The sequence below is a fragment of the Artemia sp. Qi Xiang Cuo genome, chromosome 1 (genome assembly GCF_049724085.1).
Source record: "Artemia sp. Qi Xiang Cuo chromosome 1, ASM4972408v1, whole genome shotgun sequence".
In the NCBI taxonomy this organism is placed as follows: Eukaryota; Metazoa; Arthropoda; class Branchiopoda; order Anostraca; family Artemiidae; genus Artemia; species Artemia sp. Qi Xiang Cuo.
The window spans coordinates 85,428,372-85,449,965 of NC_142794.1; the positions used below are offsets into that span (position 1 = coordinate 85,428,372).

The following is a 21,594-nucleotide window of genomic DNA, read 5'->3' on the forward strand; positions in this document are numbered from 1 at the left end:
GGAGTAACTATCGGGGGTTGCGCATAAATCGTGTTATGTAAATGTTAAGCAGCAATACTTTCTACCGGTTTACATGCACGATTCCAACTATGATTTGAAATTCATAATACCAGCGTTGGCACAACTGCAGAAAGATGAAGTTGTAGATGAAGCATGGCTAGATGGTTCTTTTTTATATGACATCATACCTAAAACATCTGAAAAGTTGCTAGTCTTAGAATTAAAAAGGAAAACAATTGATAATGGTAATACATACTTGAAAGGAGTTCGTATTTTAGACTTCTCTAGTTGCTTCCCCAGACCCCTAAGGCAAGTTATTCAAGTACAAAAAAGTGACGATTTTAATAGTTTCCTTTCCTCAAACAGCACTTTCCAGATGAAGAACTGTGTAATTTATTAACGTGTAAGGGCATATACCGGTACGAGTACTACAGCTCCGCCTCGAAGCTAAGTGGGGAAATATTACCGCTCATAGCAGAGTTTTATGATTGACTTCGCGATCACCAAGCACCTCTACCGACTATGAATGTGCCAAGAGGGTTTGGGCTAAGAGAGGACGTAAAAATGAGTGGGATTATTGTAAAATGTACCTGGCAAGTGATGTATTGACGTTGTTGAATATTGTATGTAAAATACAGGTAAAATTTACGAAGAATTTGGGTTGGATATAGGGCATTATTTTTCAACTTTTCAACTGGTGATGGATTTAATCCTAAAAACTAGTGGAGCAGAAATAGGTCTGATCAACGACATGGATCAGCACTTATTTGTAGAGATCCATGAGGGGAGGGTATGTTTTCAACGGGGATAATATCCTTGAAACCGACCCGACTGGAAAGTCGAACGTACCGGTGAAAAGTCGAATGCCGTTTCCTTGGATATGAATTCCTCTTTTCCGTCGGAAATGCCTCACTTCTATTTGTCGTGTGGGAATTACCAATGTCTTGACAATCCTTCTGCCCCAGATTTCCCCAATATTCACAGTGTTGACGAAAATAGACCACAAGGATAGTTTTTCGAAATTGATTGAGAAATAACTCTGGAACGTCATGATTCGGTAAAGGAATTTTTTTCCCGTGCATAAATAGACAAGTCCCTATAATTTATCTTTGGTAGAGAATATGGGTATGCACTGGACACCTACAAAACAAAAGCTCATTGCCGACTTTGGACCGAAACGGAATATCATTGTAAACCACGTTCTTTTGCGGTGGATGCTGGCCAAAGGTTTCAATGTCAAAAATTCATAGAGCCCTCCAATTCGATCAGAAATCATACATGAAGACGTTTGTTGACTCTTTTGTCAAGAAACGGTCTGAAGCGAAAACAAAGGTCGAAAAGGAGATCTTTAAGCTCATTTTGAATTCGGCCTTTGGTGAGTTTTGCGAGAGTTTGCGCAATAAGGGTCGTTGTGACGGTGTAACCGACCCAAAAGAATGTGCCCGAATTATTGCTAATCTGAACTTCACGTCATTCACAATCATGGATACCAATATGGTCCTATTACATAAAAAAGAAACATTGTTTTAAATAGAAACATTGCCACTGGCAGTGCCATTTTGGAAATTTCAAAGAAACTCAATCATAGACTCCAAGATCACCGTTCACGACCATATACTCCAATATGGTTCTTTTGTATAGGAAAAAGGAAATGTAGTATAAATTAAAAACATTGCCGCTGGCAGTGCCATATTAGAAATTTCAAAGGAACTCATTTTTGAGTTTTATTACAACGTGTGTAAGCTGCTATGGCTGGGGGAGGGACAAGTTCAAGTGTACTAGGGGAAACCGCTTCATTATTGTTGGAAATTCAAACAGATAATTTATTAGATGATTTAGAAAATGGAGAGTACATAAACTGCCAGAAGGATTACACCAACTGCGTGATATAAAAATCTCGTGATATAAAAATATCACGAGAGTCCAGATACCCAGAGCTAGTGAAGCGCCGGGCCCGAAATCAATTAAAATTAAAATCCGAGACCGGAAGCGACTTGGTATCCCACGGTGTTTCCCGGTCCGATGTTGAAGTGTCTGGAAACACACAATGTTGTTACCAAAAAAGTCTGCAAGGGGGTGCCGTTACACTATGTAAAGAAAAACTTCCCCTCGGGTGTTTATAGGAACTATATAGAAAATAATTTAGTTACATGAGCGAGTTTCATGGCCATTCGCTCTTTAAAATATACAAACTATGCAGTTCGAGTCGAGAAAAATGCTATGTCAACAATATCGGACAAAGTCTATGTATGCACGGACGGTGTGAGGGTACTACCAGACGGTCATTACCTGACTTCAGATCGAGTTGAATGCGTAGATTAAAGGCCAAAACTCGGTCTGGAGAAAGCCCTATAGTTGGGGGATGAGGGGTTTTTCAGTGGGAAGGGGAGGGCCGATTTTCCGTCTCCAGCTCAGCACTGCCTGTTTTTTATATATCTAGTCATTTATATTTATAGATTTGTTTATATTATTTTTTCGTTGAGCAAAGCGGTAATTTTAAAGTTTTTATTTATTTTACATATATATATATATATATATATATATATATATATATATATATATATATATATATATATATATATATATATATATATATATATATATATATATATATATATATATATATATTATTTATTGGAAAACCCGTCATACAAAAAGGAAAAGACGGAGCAATAAGCAAAAAAAAGAAATACACATAAGCTTAGCAGTTGTACATGTGGTTTTTAGTGACGATCGCTGGGGCTAAGATCTAAATCAGCTCTTACAAACAAATTAAAAAAACGAGTGAGAAAAATTCAATTATACACTGCTCTGCAGATACGCGACATATTTCTTTTTTAGACTGCTAAATACTGAACAAACATAAGCGATATGAACATCATTGCATCAAGCCACAATTGTTAAAAAAACAAACAAATAATCATCAGTGAATTAAAAATATACAGTAGATAATCATATCAACTAGTGTAAATATGACAAGAAACGGTAAAAACAATTAAACGACACTTTCGCCAGCTTGTCTTGAACTCAGATCACCTCTCAGCAAGTGATTCATTTACTCCGTTATACATAGATATCAGAAACAAGGAAATTATTCAATCACGGATCCTTTTACATATATATATATATATATATATATATATATATATATATATATATATATATATATATATATGTATATATATATATATTTATATGTATATATATATATATATATATATATATATATATATATATATATATATATATATATATATATATATATATATAATTTTTGAATTGAAGAAACCATGCATTCTATTTTTGAAGTATTAATTCAAATGATTGAGGTTAGGTTTGGTTAGTTGCATTTTGCGGAGTATTCAAGGACTATTTATCAATTTAAAAAAACATTCAGATTCTTTCTTTGCAGACCGGCAATGTCGGGCAAAACAATTATTTTATTATTTTATTGCTATAGTGCTTGGCAAGAATCCTATGACAAAATAAAAGCTATTTCACCAGAGATAAATTTCATACAAGGCCTTGACGTGTTTACTAGTATTGTGCCGAAATTGTGGTTGGTAATTGACGATTTAGCTGAGTCTATTGAAGAATGTCAGTAGGAGATATTACAATTATTGACGGTGCGGTCCCATCACGAAATAAAATCTGTAACTGTTGTTCAAAATGCCCTTCGAAGTGTCAAAAAGCATAACCCTTATCGTGAAAAACCGCTAAAAATAAATGTGATTGATCAAGCTTCTGAAAGTACAGAAAGTTTTGAAACTTTAAAAAAGCCAAAAAAGAAGAAGTTTTATTAACAAGTATTGTAGGCATGTTCCCCCCATCCTATCGTGAGCAAAGTAAAAGATTATTGACTTTACTCACTGAAAATGAACAAATTGACGAGAAAAAGAATGAAGTTATAATCCAGGGCAAGACTTACAATTTAATTGATAGGTTATCGGATTTGATTGCAAATCGCAAAAGACTCGACTCCTTTGATAGTCATTTATATAAATTTTTAAAGTAGTCAAATTTTCCCAAAAGTCGTATTGGGAATAAATATGTTTTAAAACGATTAAGAGAATTTGAAAAAAAAATATCACGAGGTATTCCAATGGACAGCACACCAAGTGGCCCTGGTAAGTGTATTAAAAGAATGCGTCTTTCCACCTCATTTAGTATGCAAAGGGCAGCGGACGCTTCAAACCGTGATTACCTTCAAAATGTATCAAATTTTGAAACGAGTTTATGAAAATATTGGAGAACCAGGAAGTTTAAGCCCCCTCAGCTACATTTTCTAAAGTTACCGGAAATTGAAAAGAAGCAAGCTGGCTTTACAAAGGGAACCCAGTTACACTCTTCATCGAAATCATAGGACTAGAGGTCGTGACTATAAAAAAACTAAAGCCTTTTACCACCTGCATATATTACAAGTAGATCTTTTGACTCTAGACACGTTTCCAAGGCGCCATAATAGACCCAACAAGTGACCTTGCAATAAGTGTTTTTAGTCGCTATGCATATGCAGTTCAATGCAGTCAAAGAGAGTTGATGAAATTGCTAAAGCCCTTGAATCCATCCTTGAACAAGATTCATATAGAAAAATTCAAACAGATAAGGGAAGTGAATTTGTTAATCCAAATGTAAAAAGGGTTTTATTGAAATGTAATACAGTACTCTATCATAGTCAAAGTCCTATAAAGGCGACATGAGCTGAAAATTTGATACGAACTATTCGGCTTTTAATTTCAAGAAATTATACATTGAAAAATACTGCTGAATTTATTTAAGATTTAGATAAAATCATGTTGATTTATAATCATTGTCCTCATCGATCCTTGTCCAATGTTAGCCCTATTGAAGGTCAACGTAGTGATAATACACTTTTACTTAAACAATATTCTAATGAAAAGGTGGAGAAGAAAAATTTATTGTTGGTGATGGTGTTCGAAGCAATCGAACGAAAAATATTTTTGAAAACGGGAATTACTCTTAGTCGACTGAACTTTTTTAAAGGGTCAAAAGTCTTAGCCACTAAACCTATAACGTATCGTTTTCATGATATGAAAGATGACGAGATTCTTGGCGGTTTTTAGGAATATGAACTGCAAAAACTTCGCAATAATGAAGTCTATCAAATTGAAAAGGTATTAATGACTCGAACTCACAAGGCTAAGTGACAGTTGCTTGTTCGCCGGCTAGGATACAACTCTGATTTTGATTCCTGGATATCCGCTGAGGACATTCATAATGTCCTATGATTTTTATGTGACTTTCATGGCCAATGTTTCCGAACCTCTCTATGACAATTGAAATAAAACGAGCGATTTTTGGAAAACACTCTCCCCTTCCATTAAATTTGAGGGAAGGTATGAAGTTGCTCTTGTCCATTGTATTCTCAAAAACACATATGATATCATAAGAAAGGATCGTACATATGATGTAAAAATTAAGACCACATGATTGGCCAGTCGTTAACGATTGACATATAATTGAAAAGATCAATTCATATGAATATCCCTTTGTCACATTATCATACAAGGAACGTGGGAGCGTGAATGATTTGTGGGATGCTATCAAGAGAAGAATTTCCAATCGTAAAATGGTGCCTTTCAATTCAACTATTCAATGGAAGAAGGCAAGATCTACATTAGTTAACCCATTGACAACGAAAATGTTATTCTCAACGATAATCTAAGAAATGTTAGTGGTTTTAAACACATCGTAATCAATGGTAAAAGTGTTGGAAGCGCTAGTGGCATGGATCATCTCATTTTCGCAGAATATCCAACCACCTTCTCTATGGACACCCGCATATTTCTTCATGCATCCTTTGTAGAGAGATCAGGAGTAGGTAATGCCAATGTTCTCCTCCTTCGTGTTCTTGAACGGAAAACCTCTAGTGAACATAATCATCACTACAATGTAAAGCATCTTCAATACATTCAAGTCAAAACTTCGTATTTAGAGCTCTGTCAGTTAACATTAAGGAGTGAATTGGGTGATCCTTTAGCAATAACAAAAGGTTTGGCTGTAATTACATGTCACTTTCAACCCATTCAGTGAGATGGCTAATAGAACTTGTTTTGTTTGTCCTGATATTGATTGCTATCTTGCTACTCATGGACCACGCCAGTTGGGCCATAGAATGGATTATTAAAGAGGTAGCTCGTCAATGTCCGGCTACGGTCTCAGCAATTGGTTGGCTACGTTACTTCATTCTACACTACCCATGGCTAAAAAAATATATTGCACCGGTTGCCGTGGATTTTGCGTCCTCTACACTATATGATTGGGGCTCTGGGAAGGATATTCAAGAGAGTGTTTCACAAAATCTCAGGTCCAGCGTGCGATCCCTTGGCGAGGGATTGAAATCAAAAGCGGAAAAGGTTTAAAAAGAGCGCGAAAGACCTCATCACTCATCAGTCTTAACTCAGCCCGGAAGCGTAAAGCATCAAAGAAGAGAGTAAAAACATCGAAAAGGAATTTATTTTCCTAGAAAATGTTACATATACCACATAAAGAATCTCATCCTTCAGTCAACTCATCTCTATTGATATAAAGCTACAACTCGCACTGTCAAATTTGTACTTGGTACTGTGCAGTACTTGGCACTGCACCCGAAGGAACAGTCTCTCATGTCGGCAATACTTCATGTACGAAAACAGAAAGTTATGAGTTCTGATGCCTCGGCAATTGAAAAATTAAGAGCCACTGGAAATAATATAAAATTGCTCGTGCCTCATACAATCACGAATCAATGTCATATTGTTACGGCAAAGCGTAAGTATACTGATTCATTATCTATCAATAGTAAAATTCCTTCAAAACTTGCATTGGGTTTTGTATACAATGCTAGCACCTTTGGATCATGGTCAAATTCCCCGCAATAATTTGAAATGTTTGGACTTTCATCTCTTGTATGTAAAGTAAATTGAATTCCACTCTACAATTTATCCTTTGATAAATCCTGCAGGAACCTTATATGAATTTACAATGCAATCCCTAAATCGAGATTCGCAGTTGTTTAAAATGGTATAACCGAAGAAATGTTTGTGAAAACGCATTGTATCATCTTGTTGGGTTTGTCCGGTACTCAAGATATGAATATAGTGACATAGTGACACTTGGAGCATAGGAAACCTCTAGTATGAGTCACACATCTCTTCATGACAAGAATTACAAGTCTAATTTGCATAGCATATACTTTATGCAATTTACATGGATTGAATAATCAACACTTTTCCTTATAGTCATCATTAAAACTACAATTCTCACAGGATGACCAACTGCCCGAAGTATACAAGCAAAATAGACACGTGTAAAACATTTCGATGTTGACTGTCTCACTTCCAAAAAGAAACTGACTCGCAATTAATAAAATGCTTTCTAGGAGGAGTGAAGTCACAAAACATGTTTAGACACGTTGTCTTACAAAATGGCCGCCTAAGTAGTGGTTAAAAGCAAAATCACAATATCATTTTGTTTTGTCTCAATTAATATAACTATAAATTGAGTAAAAGCAGTTGGGCCACGACGACGAAGTTTCAAGCAATAGTCCAAAGATGGCAAATCAGTTCCCATTATATCGTTAAACATTTCTTGAGAAAGTATTTTCCGTTGAAGAGATAATTCTAGAAACTCATCCTGTAAAATTAACCACTTTTCCAATTTAACTAGATTACGTGAGATTTTCTGGTTCTCAAATCTGTCCATTTTAACATTCTCACTAGCATATACAGACTAAAAATATCTCGCTAGTAACAAACTATTTTTATAGACTGTTATCTTCACTATATTCTGGTAACGCATTTAATCCATCTTGTAGTATCTGTATATGCACTATATTCACTTTAGCCGGAAAACATAATTGTTCGTCTGACTTGAATTTGCTTAATGATATATAACATATCCTGCATACATCTTGTCCTATTCTAGGGTTACGCGGCAACCCCTTGTAATTTCTACTGCTATTTTAGGCACTCTAGGTTCCATTTCGCTAACACTTGCAATATTCAATAATGTACAAACATCCATTACAATATCTTTGATATTGACACACTGAACTTTTTTAATACTGAAACAAAATTAGGACACCTGGAATCCCGAGAATCTTCCAAAATAGAAGTCTAGACTCCTATATGGGGGGATTCTATTTTTCAAGGGAGGAACGTCTTCCAGAAGAACAATATGCCAAAAATGGCCACGAATCAAGACAAATGGCGGATGCTAAGGGAAATATTGGAACACCTGGGGGTGTCATGGGAAGCGTGCCAGCTAGAAGCAGGGTTGTGCTTGAAATCCTATGCTATTTGCCTATCTGTGTTACAGGAATCCTATGCTATTTTCCTATCTGTGTCACAGGAATCCTATGGGAAAAGGGAGGGCATGTGACTAAAATCCGGGGAGGGCATGCGCTTGAAACCCTATGGGAAAAGGGATAGGGATGCATTTAAAACCCCATATTAATTTACTATCCATGTTGTAGTAGAAGTGCCTACAGGGATACTACTGTTTTAGTGATGATATGACCCTTCATAGCCCCTGGGAAAAGGGCTGTAGGCTGTATCGGCATCGGGCGTATTGATGTCACGCGTATCGGTATGGGCGCATTGGTATTGCAGGTATCCGGATCGGGCATATCAGTACCGGGTGTTTTTTTCCGATCATAGCTTTCCAAAGTTTGATCAATTTTGAGGTGGGATCTGGGAAAACAAATTTGTGGTCATTTAGAAAGAATTAATTTAACAAAAACAAGTTTTTTCTGATGGAAGTAAAGAGCGAAGTAGGTATCGGGCGTATTGCTATCGCACCTATCGGTGTTGAGCGTATCGGTATTGGGTGTTGCTGTTTTTTTTTTTTCAATCATGGTATTGTGCCTTCTATTTTTTTTTTTTTACTAGAAATGGGCAAAGATTAATGTAAAAACGAAGATGTACTGAAGGAAGTAAAGAGCGAAGTTGAAACATAAAACGAAAAAAAATTATTACTTCGCAGCCTATCTAGCATATATTGATAAAACTAGTGCAAATAAACCAACTGGTAATATTACCTTATGTTTGTAGGATTATAGAAAACTAGCGCTTTACAGAAAACAAAAATGCCAAGTATTTAAAACAAGAATATTGATTTAGAAGCCAAAAGTGAGTACATAGCCTCAAAACAACAAACGATTCTATAACGCTTTACATTCTCTTACAAGGAGCTGTAATATCAGTAACTTTCAGTATACAATTAAAATTATCAGTTATGAAATTTTAAGTTATGATACAAATTCTAAAGCGATTTTGTAGTCCTAATACTCTCCAGATTGGTTCACTTCAAACTTCTCTACAAAATAACAATGAAGTGTTCTTTTCAGATCCAAAAACGACAGTCAATCACTGGATTCAGCTCATTGTGTAGAAGTGATGTCAAATTAAACGAAAAACAAATTGAACAACAATCCTAAAATGCATTATTTTTGTACTGTTATTAGCGTCCTTATATGGTTTACGTTTACTGTAACAAAACTTCTATATTGTTTTGTGTTTTCAGTAAATGTCTAGTTTTCTATAATCCTAGAAATGGGTAGAAATGACCATACATGTCCATTACAGAAGGTTTAAATCCTTCTTTGCTATATATACAACACACAGACACGCACACACACACACACACACACACACACATATATATATATATATATATATATATATATATATATATATATATATATATATATATATATATATATATATATATATATATATGTATATATATATACATATATTTATTTATATATATATATATATATATATATATATATATATATATATATATATATATATATATATATATATATATATATATATATATATATATATATATATATATATATTGAAAAACAGGTTTTCGTTGCCTGACTACAGGTTTAGAACGGAGATAGGAGACATTCTAGATGGGGTTAATTTTATGAGTTATGTGCTGTTGATTTTTCGAAGGAGAAAAACAAAAAAGGATTTTCTGAATATGAAAGCTGTCAGTTTTAGGGGAAGTTATGAGAATTTAAGCTTTTATTTCAAATTGCACCCCCCCCCCCTTTAACATATGGGTTATTTAGTACGAGTTTATGGTCACATGCCTGAGGAGATTACTTGGTGGAAGGTGGCTAATTTCAGAATATATATTTTCGTTGAGACTTTATCAAATATATCCAATATTTATGCTAGTCGTTCTATTCGTAAATATAAATTTCATGAAACGGACGGGGGATTGCCGTTTCAGTTAAGGCTTTTTGAAGAAACTGCCGTCCTGAAGCAATGCTTGGTAAAACTGCTCCTAACTCGTTTTTGAGCTGAAAAAAAAAACCTCTTATATCCTTGCATCTTCCATCAAAAGATCAATCCCTTGAATACATTTGCTTTATTTACTGAGCCGACTCGGTATTTACTTTCCCTTAGGACAAAAAAAAATCCCTCAGCTTTCCTACTTTGAATCTAGAATCGATCTGTCTCTGAGACCACGTGGAAAACAAGTATTTTAATGTTAACCGGTAAGGACTAGTAGGAAAATATTCAATTGAAGGAAATTATACTCTTCGGCGGTTATAAGATTATTCGAATGTCCATAATGCATGAACTGGGACTTCTTATTTCTTTGATGAAGCAAGGGGGGAGGGGTCATCTTAAATTTTGAGACCCTTTTTTGAATGATGATAAGAAATAAACAGTTACAGTATAACTTTTGGTTGAAAAAGAGAACAGATAGAAGATGCAAGTTAGAAATCAGAGTAATTTTTATCTGTTATGATAGAATATTGTTTTCGAATTTTATGCGACTCCTCAAATGCCGAAGGAGCTATACACTGAAAATTTTTTGAAAAGGACAGATTGTGCACACGTTTTCCATCTTGACATTCAGTTCTTATTAGATTTTTAAAGACAGAACTGTTTCACAAAGTTTTTCGCTTGAACCGATCGTATTCAATACCTGAAAGCAACTTTTATTTTCAGTTTTGTGTCAAAAACGCTGCCACGAGACGGCCACCCACAGGCATTCTAGATTGGAATCCACAATCTTGGTTGATATTTAGCTTTCTTTAGCCCGGGGCCAATATTCCATATAGTTTACGAGTACGGCAATAAGCCATTTCACTAGGAACCACAACCTCTTCAGCCTTTTTTACACAGTTCCATAGTAACACATGCTTAGCTGGGTTCGAGCACTTACTGAAAACGCATAGAAACATAAATGGTTACACAATACTTCACTATAAACAGAAGGGCTGGAGCAGCTAGATATAAAGGCCACTTTGTACGACTCCAATCGCGACCTTCCATCCCCTTGGATACACACGAAGAATTGATCACCAAATTAGCCGAAACAGAAACTTTTAAACATAAGGGGGGGGGGGCAAATAGTCATGGGCCTAGTTCCTTTCTTCTTCGTCAACGTGAATGCTAGATACCAGTAAAATGGCTGCTATTTCTTATTGCCATTTTTTTTTGGCTGATAACGGGCATGCGTAATAGGTCTGAAACCTCCAGTGAATAGTTTCTGATTTCCACGCAGTTTCCAGATAAAAATCCCCCTTTCCCCTGTTTTGTATTCTTAATGATAATGGAAATGGCATTATGGTCTTCGTAGCTGAACCCTGAAAAGTTCTACTATACAAAACAAAGAAATAAATCTGAAAATGACAAACAGGTCTGTGGCCAGTAAAAGGATTCGTCAAGTGTACGGGCAACACTTAGCCGCGTCTGTTAATTTTTATTTTTCTTTAGTGAAAAAAAAAAATAATATAATTTTCCTTTTCTTGGCCATAGCCCCGTTTTCCATTTTCAGATGCATTTCTTTGTTGGGTCATGACTGGCCAGTTCGGCTTTAGATCTTTTGTTCTACTATAATATAGCCTTAAAGATCCTTCCAGGGTGGACTACAATTGCCAAATTGCAAAAAGCTAATACTAACCCACATGATTCTGTTTTCACATTACACTGAAGAGCCTTTCAACCTAGCTGCCTACAGCTTCAACAATTTACGTTATGTTATGTAATCTTATAGAACATGGATTAATTTTCTCCGTAACAACCTAGCTGCCTACAGCTTCAACAATTTACGTTATGAGCCTTTCATGAAGAGCATTGCATGAGCATTACACTGAAGAGCCTTTCAACCTAGCTGCCTACAGCTTCAACAATTTACGTTATGTTATGTAATCTTATAGAACATGGATTAATTTTCTCCGTAACATAGGCAATGCCAAGTAGAACCCAGTTCCACATAGAATTTTTTACGTACGACCGTACAGTTCCACGTACGTTCAGTTCCAGTTCCACGTACGTAAGTTTGTTATGGTATGGAAAAGTCAACACAGTAAAAAACAGAATGGAATTTATGAATGAGCAATTAATAAATTTTGGAAACAAATTAACAAGTTTTAGCTAGAAGGCCTTTTACGCTTCATCCGATGAATCTCTACCTCAAGTCCAGATTCTAAGCTGTTAAGTAGCTAACTTGTGATGACTGTGATGACTTTAAACGATGAGTATGATGTTGTCAAGGATTCTTACATTATCATAGCGTAAAAGGACTTATTCACGTGCGAAAGGCTATGCTTTACGCAACGTTACTTAACAACTTAGCAGAACAATTACGTACGTATTATGAAGGCTACCGAATTCCTACGAAATGGTAAATTTTTCAGTTTTTATTAAATTAACGATGAGCTAGGATATAAGAAACTCTATGCACCAATTTGATACAAATGGGCAGATATATCACACAATTGGTACATCTCTGTACCCAAATACGTGACTTTTGTCTTCGGCTACAGCTTATCCGAGCCTTTTTTAGTACTTATGTCTGATTTTTCAACGTAAGCAGAATATTTTAGTAGCTGAAACCTTATTTCCAGCATAGCTTTGAGGTGACAACTTTTAATGAATATTAGAGAATAATTTTTAATTTTGCTAATTTAAATTGCCTAAGTGCTATTACTAGTGCTCTTCGTACCTTGGAATGACCTTGGAATAGTGGACTAGAAAAGACAAAAAAAGATATTCTTAAGCTAAGACTTCGAAAAATCTCTGTTTGAAACGACTCTTTTTTTTAACATAAATTAAAAAGTGGTAAGCCAAAATGGCTACTTCTTAGATAGTCCATTTCTCTATTATTAAGTATATAGGCCTATTAGAAGAAATGTGCCTAAAGACATTTTTTTGTTGGACATACTTTTATTTTTAAATTGTCCAGTCAAACTAAAAAATTAGGGCGTAACCGATTCTTTTTCGAAAATTATTTACTGTGGTACTAAGGATCATACTGTAGGTTCTTACACACTGGGACTATTCCCAAGGGGAAACTTACTTTATAAAACACAAGAACACAATTGGTATTGTGTTTTAGCAGTTCTAGATGAGATGTTATTTTAAATAGTTATTTTTTAGGGGCTTGGTTGATAGGAAAATTTGGGTTTCGTAGAAATATAAATCTAAGACTAGAAATTAAGGAATTACGCAAGCGTCACCAATCGGGATAGTAGGTCATTATGGTGCATTTAAGCCAAATTTTGTTTTTCTTAGGGAATCTGTTTTGATTTTGGGCGGCTAGAGGAAGCTGACCGTTAGAAAACACGGTTATAAGGGCTAAAAATACTGTCGCCTAATTCGTGTTCAAAAGTGCGCCTAATTGTCATTGGTTTATTTTTTAACGTATTTTTACGTGTCGGGGTTATTTAAAAATAAATCGGGTTGGCTGATGCGGAAAAGCAAACCTACATTGACAAGAAAACACAATTTCTAGAAAGATAAATAAATTTCCCTTTTAAAAACCTGAACGGGTCTTTGGCAAGAACTGATAAGCTAGAAAAAGAACAAACAGTTTTTAAATTGTATTTTTCACTAAATATTCTCAGTATTTTGTTATTTCAGTTTTTTTTACTTCATCTTCTTTTATTATTAATGCAGTAATGTTTTTATTTAATCTTGACATTCAATTTTAAATATCTTTTTCAAAACATAACTGTTTCACCAAGTTCTTACAAAATCTTTATTTTGACACAACAGAAAATCATGAAAATGTTTTTATAAAAGAGAAACAATAACACAAATATAGATATAAAAAAATGAAACATGAACAAATATAAAAGGATGAAAGGAAAAATAATCTCCCAACATCTAACAATTTTTACATAGTTTCCTACAATTCTCATATGACAGACTATGTGGCTAATAGCGACTCTCAGCCGAATAAAAACACATATTCAGTTTAGCTAAGTTTCTCAGGCTACTGCAGAATGACCGAACTACGCAGCAAGACGTCTCTTAATGTTTTTGGAGGAACAATTGAAGGTTATATATTTATTAATTTCTGGAAGCTTTCGATAAGGGGCACAAGCAAGGGAATCGAAACGTTTCTTAGATCCTAGACTTTACTATTCTGTTGCTTGGAGTGAAAGCATGCACCAGAGCCATGCATATTATAAAGCAATTTGATAAACATACAAAATGTAGACATACCCGGATGAGCTTTTCAATGAGTTGGATAAATGTACTTGATTTCTGGCATTATTCACCATGACTAAATCCGACACATCTTCAGTAACTGGCTTTAGACTAATAATTCCATCCCTGTTCAAGGACATGAGTATTTCTTTACCCTCTACTGTCATCATCGAAATGTCCTCTTCACTTTCCTCGCCTTCTGCGGCAGTAATAACAACTTGAGGATTTTGATCTTCATTATAAACAAAAAAATAGGCATATACTAAATATAGAACGGATATCACAAAAGAAACTATGGGAACTGTAAGGCAATAGACTAAATTATTGTAAACTTTTTCCAAATTCAATTCAGTGATAACCTTATAAGGTTCAACAAGTGAGTAGTAACAAGTGAAGTTAGTTCCAAGAGGTGCATGCGAGTCAACAAATGATTCACACTGTAATTCAGGCGGGTAGCCACAACCCTTTACGTTAGGGTAGAGTCTAGCAGTTCGAAGGACAAAATTTTGTCCTATTTCACCAAAGTATTCTTTGACTTTTGAAAGTACAAATTCTGTTTCGTCTATTTCTTCGTCGACTTGAACTTCTTCCAATTCTTTATTTTTAGCAACTAGTTCATTATGAAGGTTTTCGAGCGAGGGAATAATTACGGCCCTATCTCGCTTCACCTCAGGAGTCCGAGTTGTAGTTACCGTCACTATCAAATCCTCATCAATATATTCATCTTCAACATCATCAAGTTCAGGTATCCAAGGCCCAACATATTGCACTTTGATTTGCCAACAGTCAAACACTTCTTTAGTGCATCCTTCTCTGCACGATGACCATGTGCAGTTCGACTGTCCCCTTTTTCGCACGGAAGCTATTGTATAACAGGTAGTACCAATTGGGTCAAACTCCAACGCAAGAGTTGTCATTGCAGGTTCTATGAAAAATGGCACTAGAAACAAAAACGCAAACAAGCTAAAGGTAGCTAAGAGAACAAATGAAGCCGTCGTCCAAAACAAAGCCTGCTCCCTAAGGGATTCTTGCTTCACTCCTGCTTCCATGACACTATACTGAATTACATACTTATGTTCTTGCTAGGCAAATAACGGCTTCATAAGTCATTACTTTACTCGACTGCGTAGCATTTACCACTAGGTGCTTTCCGCAATGCAGAATGTATTTTGGTACTGCACTATTGAGGAAAAATTTCTTTTCCCTAATCGTAAAATACAGTGTTTCATTCTCATTCCTGACAGGTAAAAATCAGTAGCTATGCCGACACTATTTAAAAACAAATAGAACTGGATAGATAGCAACATTATTAGCAGAAATGTAACAGTATGACCTAGAGTCCAAATCAGAGAGAAAAGAATATGCAAGAAATCCTTGTTTAGAAAATAATTAGGAGTGTGACATACAAGCCTATGAGTTTGAGAAATTCGGCTACAAAAAAAGGGTAAAACTTTTATCTTCTAGTTTTTAATTGGAATCAAATAAGATGGTGGATAGACTGCAAATATAGGCGGACAAAACTGGCCTCCCAGTTACATTAGCCTTTACTTTTAACTTACTGTATACAATCTCATAAACGTAAATTACACGCTCCTAGGTTACATCTTCTCTTGGACATTAGCCAAAAAATTAAAGAATAAACTTTTTGATATAAACAAGTAGGTGTTTCACGTTGCAATTGTGGTTGGCCATTTTGTAACCATTAAAATAATTAGGAACAACGTTTTGTTTCAGATTCAATTAGTTTATTAGATACAATGAGTTAAAAGACCTGGATCCTTGGGGTGGCTTCCGACGACACGGACGTCGTTGGGATAAAAACTGGCTGAAGATTACAGAAGAGGCTGCTGCTGACAGATCGTCACCTTTTTCATATATTTTTTTTACAATGAATTATGTTTGACTTGAACGTCACGTTCTTTTGATGATGATGATGATATATATATATATATATATATATATATATATATATATATATATATATATATATATATATATATATATAGTGTTTTTTTGGGACGTAATCGAAAGGATCTTATTGTGATTGGAAATTGAAAGTTCTAGTGCTCTTTTTAAGAGTCAAAAGTAATTAGAGGGCAACCAGCCACACCCCCCACGCCCATCATCTCCCCAGGCACATCCAATCAACATTTTTAGATTGCCATTTTTTTCATAGACTATGTCTTTGAGGAGGACAACACCCAAGCCCTCAGGGCAAGGGCTATAAGTTATACTAGTTGCCCTTTAGTAAAATATAACATTTTTATGGAAGGGGTGGTCGTAAAACTTCGGAGGGGGCTCATTCGATCGCAAATCAGAATTTCTAGTTCCCCTTCTAAGAGTCAAATGTGATGAGAGGGCAAATAGCTCCCCCCAAGGTTATCTTTTCCCAAATACATCCAAAGGAAATTAGAGATAGCCATTTTATTCAAACTAGTCCAAAGATCATAAAACACAGCCTTCGGGCTTTATACAACCGTCCAGAACCTGGGGATAAAATTATAAGTTATGGCCCGGGTTGCCTATAAGGTTTTATGGAAAGGGCGGCCGTAGAAAGTTTAGAGAAGGCTCATTTGATGGCAAATTTAAAGTTTTAGTTCCTTTTAAGAGTAGAAAGTAATAGGAGGAAAACTAGCCCTCCCCCTCCCTCAATGTCCTCTTTCCTCCAAACGCATGTGATCGAAATAGTGCGATAGCCATTTTGTTCCAAACATTCCAAAGAGCATATGCCTCCGGCGTAGATACAACCCCCCAGAGCCCCGGGGGAAAGGATTGTAAGTTATGCCCCGGGGACATAAAAAGTTTTTAATGAATGAGTGGTCGTATAAACTTCGGACGAACCCCCCCCCCCCCCCCACCACGCCCATAATTTCTCAAAAATATCCAATAAAAATTTTAACACAATTTTTTCAGCATTTTTTGGAAGGTCCAGTAATCATGTCTTTGGGGATGTTTACCCCCACACAGCCCTCAGGACAACGGCTGTAAGTTAGGTAATTAGTCATTTGTTTACATGGAGTATATGTCGTTGAGAAAGGTGGGCATGTTCGACCTTTACTTTCCAAAAAGACGAAAGGCATTCAGGCGAACCTTTCAGAGAATGTTGAGGAGAGTGTTGAATAAAATCAAAACACAAACATCTGAGAAAATGTTGAGGGTAAAGTTGAAATAAAACGAAACGTGCGATGTGGATACAGATTGCTGACACATGGGTATTGGCAATATTTTTGGAACGGCTTACCGTATCAAGATGAAACTTCTGGGGTATCTTGAGGGGGGTGTTCAATTGACCAAAAGGCAACACGTACAAGGTACTACTGTTATTAATACTGCTGCTACTACTGTTACTACTACAACTAATACAATACTACTACTTCTCCTATCACCACGACTACTACTGTGATGCTAGTACTATTAAGGCTCATTGTATGAATGTGAAAATTCGAGTTAATATTGAGGAAAAATTTAAAGTAGATCAAAAGACACTATGTGCATGCAGATTGTCAAAAGTGCGTATCAAAAGAATGGATTTGGGTATTAAGTTGAAACTTTCAGAGAATGATTAAGAGGAGGATCAATTGATCAAAAGGCAATATGTGCACGCTACTACAGTAGAAGTGACCCTAGTACTCGTGACAGGACCACGTGGTCCTGTCAGCATTTTTATTACTGACGGGAGTCCAAATATGGGCATAACCTCCCTAGGGAGAAAGATTGCGTAATCAGTCAATGACCTCTTTTTCCAAGGTCGATTTATTTGATGTTTTTATGTGTAATAACTCCGGAACGAAGGTTGCACATGCGCATTGAATTCTAACGGGAACAATGTTATTGATCTAGGACTCGAGGGGGAAGTGAATTTCCGAGAACTTGATTGCGTAATCAAAGTGTGTCAACAACAACAACATCGACCTTGACATTCGCTGAGAGCGTGCACTTACAACAACAACAACATCGACCTTGGAACACCTGTGCTGTCGACCTCAATTCACCTATCGTGAATCAATAATTCCCCTTAGAAACAACAAATTAATCCCCTTTCTTGACAGATCAATCAACCAATGACATCATCTGTCAGACTTTAAAAATTTTCGCATAGAAACGATTCTCCAGGAATAGATCCAAGTCAATAATGTCTTTGCCTCGGAAACGACTCTTTTGGTCGAACTCCAAAGGATATTAATAGCCAAAGGCCATGGAAACAATTCACCAAGAAACATCTTAAGCGATGAATTGTTTTAGCGCGGGAATCAGGTTTCTTATTAATTTGAAATGCATGAGCGCAGAGATGCCAAAAACAAAAGGAACACGCTGAATTACGTTTAGGGATTATTTGGGCGAAACTGTTTTAGAAAGGTTATGGAACTATTTCGGCGAAACAGTTAGAGACATTTTAAAAGATGATTTTTGAAGAGATTTTAGAAGAGAATTTAATGGTGAAACTATGTGGTCTTTATAATATACAAGTTTCATTTGAACAGTGTTGTGAGGTCCTCTAACCCAATCCCAAAGTGTTCCAATCCTCCTACCCCAACCCCGAAGGAAGCCCCCAAGCTCCCAAAGGGCCACCGGCGCCCCCAAAGGCCCACCCAGACCCCCAAAGGCCATCCCCGGGCCCCCCAAAGGCCCATCGAGCTCCCAACGGACCAACGGGGTCCCAAAGGCCATCCACCGGTCCCCAAATGTCCTCCAGGTCCCCAACTGCCCCCCGGCTCTCCCAAGGCCCACCCTGTGCCCCCGACGTCCTCCCTGTGCCCCAAACGCCCTCCCCCGGCCCCCCAAGGTCCCCCGGACCCCCGAAGCGCCCCCCGGCTGCCCCCGGGGCCAGGAAAGTGCTGCAGGATGCGCCGCAGGGATGTGCCGCGAGTCAGGAAAGCGCCACAGGAGAGGCGCTGCAGGGAGGCACCACAGGAAAGCACCGCAGGATGCGCCGCAGGGATGCGCCGCAAAAAAAGTAAACTAAAAAGTAAAAATTTCGAAATGTTATCCCCCAAACGCCCTCCTCAGACCCCCAAAGGCCCTCCCCCGGTCCCCAAAGGTCCCCCGAGCTCCCAAAGGACCACCGGCCCTCAAGGGACCCACAGACCCTCAAAGGCTCTCCCCGAGCACCCGTCTTTCGTTGATGTGTGTTGTCTAAAACCTATGATTTGGGATGTGTAGTTTGCTACTTCAGGCTTTTCTGAGCTAACGTTTCCTAGTATTTCCTAGGTGAATGTTGTCTGAAACCAATAGTTTGGGATGAGTAGTTTGCTATTTCAGGCTTTTATGAGCTAGGTTTCTTAGCCTTTCGTTGGTGTGTGTTGACTGAAACTTATGATTTGGGATATGTAGTTTGCTATTTTTGACTTTTCTGAGTTGGATTTCTTAGTCTTTCATAGGTGGGTGGTGTCTGAAACCTATGATTTGGGATGTGTAGTTTGCTATTTTTGACTTTTCTGAGCTGGATTTCTTAGCCTTTCATAGGTATGCGTTGTCAGAAAATAATGATTTGGGATGTGTAGTTTGCTATTTCAGACTTGTCTGTGCTACGGTTTTCTCGTATTTCCTAGGTGACTGGTGTCTGAAACCAATAGTTTGGGATGACCAGTTTGCTATTTTTGACTTTTCTGAGCTAGGTTTCTTAGTCTTTTGTTGGTGTGTGTTGACTGAAACCGATGATTTGGGATATGTAGTTTGCTATTTTTGATTTTTCTTAGCTGGATTTCTTAGCCATTCTTAGGTGTGTGTTGTCTGAAACCTATGATTTGGGATGGGAGGATTGCTACTTTTGACCTTTCTGAGCTGAATTTCTCATCCGTTCATAAGTGATTGTTGTCTGAAACATATATTTTGGGATGACTAGTTTGATATTATTGAATTTTCTGAGCTAGGTTTCTTAGCCGTTCATAGGTGAGTATTGTCTGAAACCTATGATTTGGGATATGTAATTTGCAATTTTTGACCTTTCATAACCTGATTTCTTAGTCTTTCGTAGGTGTGTGGTGTCTGAAACCTATGATTTGGGATGTGTGGGTTGCTATTTTTTTACTGTTCTGAGCTGGATTTCTTAGCCATTCGTAGGTGTGTGTTGACTGAAACCTATGATTTGGGATGGTTAATTTGCTATTTTTGACTTTTCTGAGCTAGATTTCTTAGCCTATCATAATATCATAATAAGATGTGTGTCCTTTCAGAAAATTATGATTTGGGAGGTGTAGTTTGCTTTTTGGACTTTTCAGAGCTAGGATTCTTAGTCACTCATAGGTGTTTGTTGTCTGAAACTTCGAGTTTGGGATGAGTAGTTGGCTATTTCAGACTTTTCTGAGCTAAGGTTTCTTAGTATTTCGTAGGTGAATGGTGTCTGATTCTTATGATTTGGGTTTTTTTTATTTCTATTTTGGTCTTTTCTGAGCTGGATTTATTAGCCTTTCTTTGGTTTGTTTTGTCAGAAACCTATGATTTGGGGTGAGTATTTTGCTATTTTTGACTTTTCTCAGTTAGTTTTCTTAGCCTTTCATAGGTTTGTGGTTTTAGAACATTATGATTTGGGTTGTATAGTATGATATTTCAGACTTTTCAGAGCTAAGGTTTCCTAGTACTTCGTAGGTGAATGTTGTCTGAAACCAGTAGTTTGGGATGAGTAGTTTGCTATTTTTGGCTTTTCTGAGCTATGTTTCTTAGCCTTTTGTTGGTGTGTGTTGACTGAAACCTATGATTTGGGAATATGTAGTTTGCTATTTTTGACTTTTCTGAGCTAGATTTCTTAGTCGTTCATAGATATGTGTTGTCTGAAACCTATGATTTGGGATGGGTGGATTGCTACTTTTGACTTTTCTGAGCTGGTTTTCTTAGCCGTTCATAGGTGTTTGTTGTCTGAAACCTATAGTTTGGGATGACTAGTTTGCTATTTTTGACTTTTCTGAGCTAGGTTTCTTAGACGTTCATAGGTGAGTGTTTTCTGAAACCTAAGATTTGGGATATGTAATTTGCTCTTTCCGACTTTTCATAACCGGATTTCTTAGTCTTTCGTAGGTGTGTGGTGTCTGAAACCTATGATTTGGGCTGTGAGGGTTGCTATTTTTTGACTTTTCTGAGCAGGATTTCATAGCCATTCGTAGGTGTGTGTTGACTGAAACCTATG

The 21,594-nt window shown here is 36.7% G+C and overlaps 1 protein-coding gene across 1 annotated transcript in view; it reads right to left on the reverse strand.

Annotated features, from left to right (window-relative positions):
- tipE (temperature-induced paralytic E) overlaps positions 1–15,739 on the reverse strand; it is a 48,386-nt gene extending 32,647 nt beyond the window's left edge. Inside the window, exon 1 of the mRNA XM_089096579.1 lies at positions 14,490–15,739. Coding sequence (XP_088952705.1) covers positions 14,490–15,523 — 1,034 coding nt within the window. The 5' untranslated portion in view covers positions 15,524–15,739. The remainder of the gene's footprint in view (positions 1–14,489) is intronic.
- Between the last annotated feature and the right edge of the window lie 5,855 nt (positions 15,740–21,594).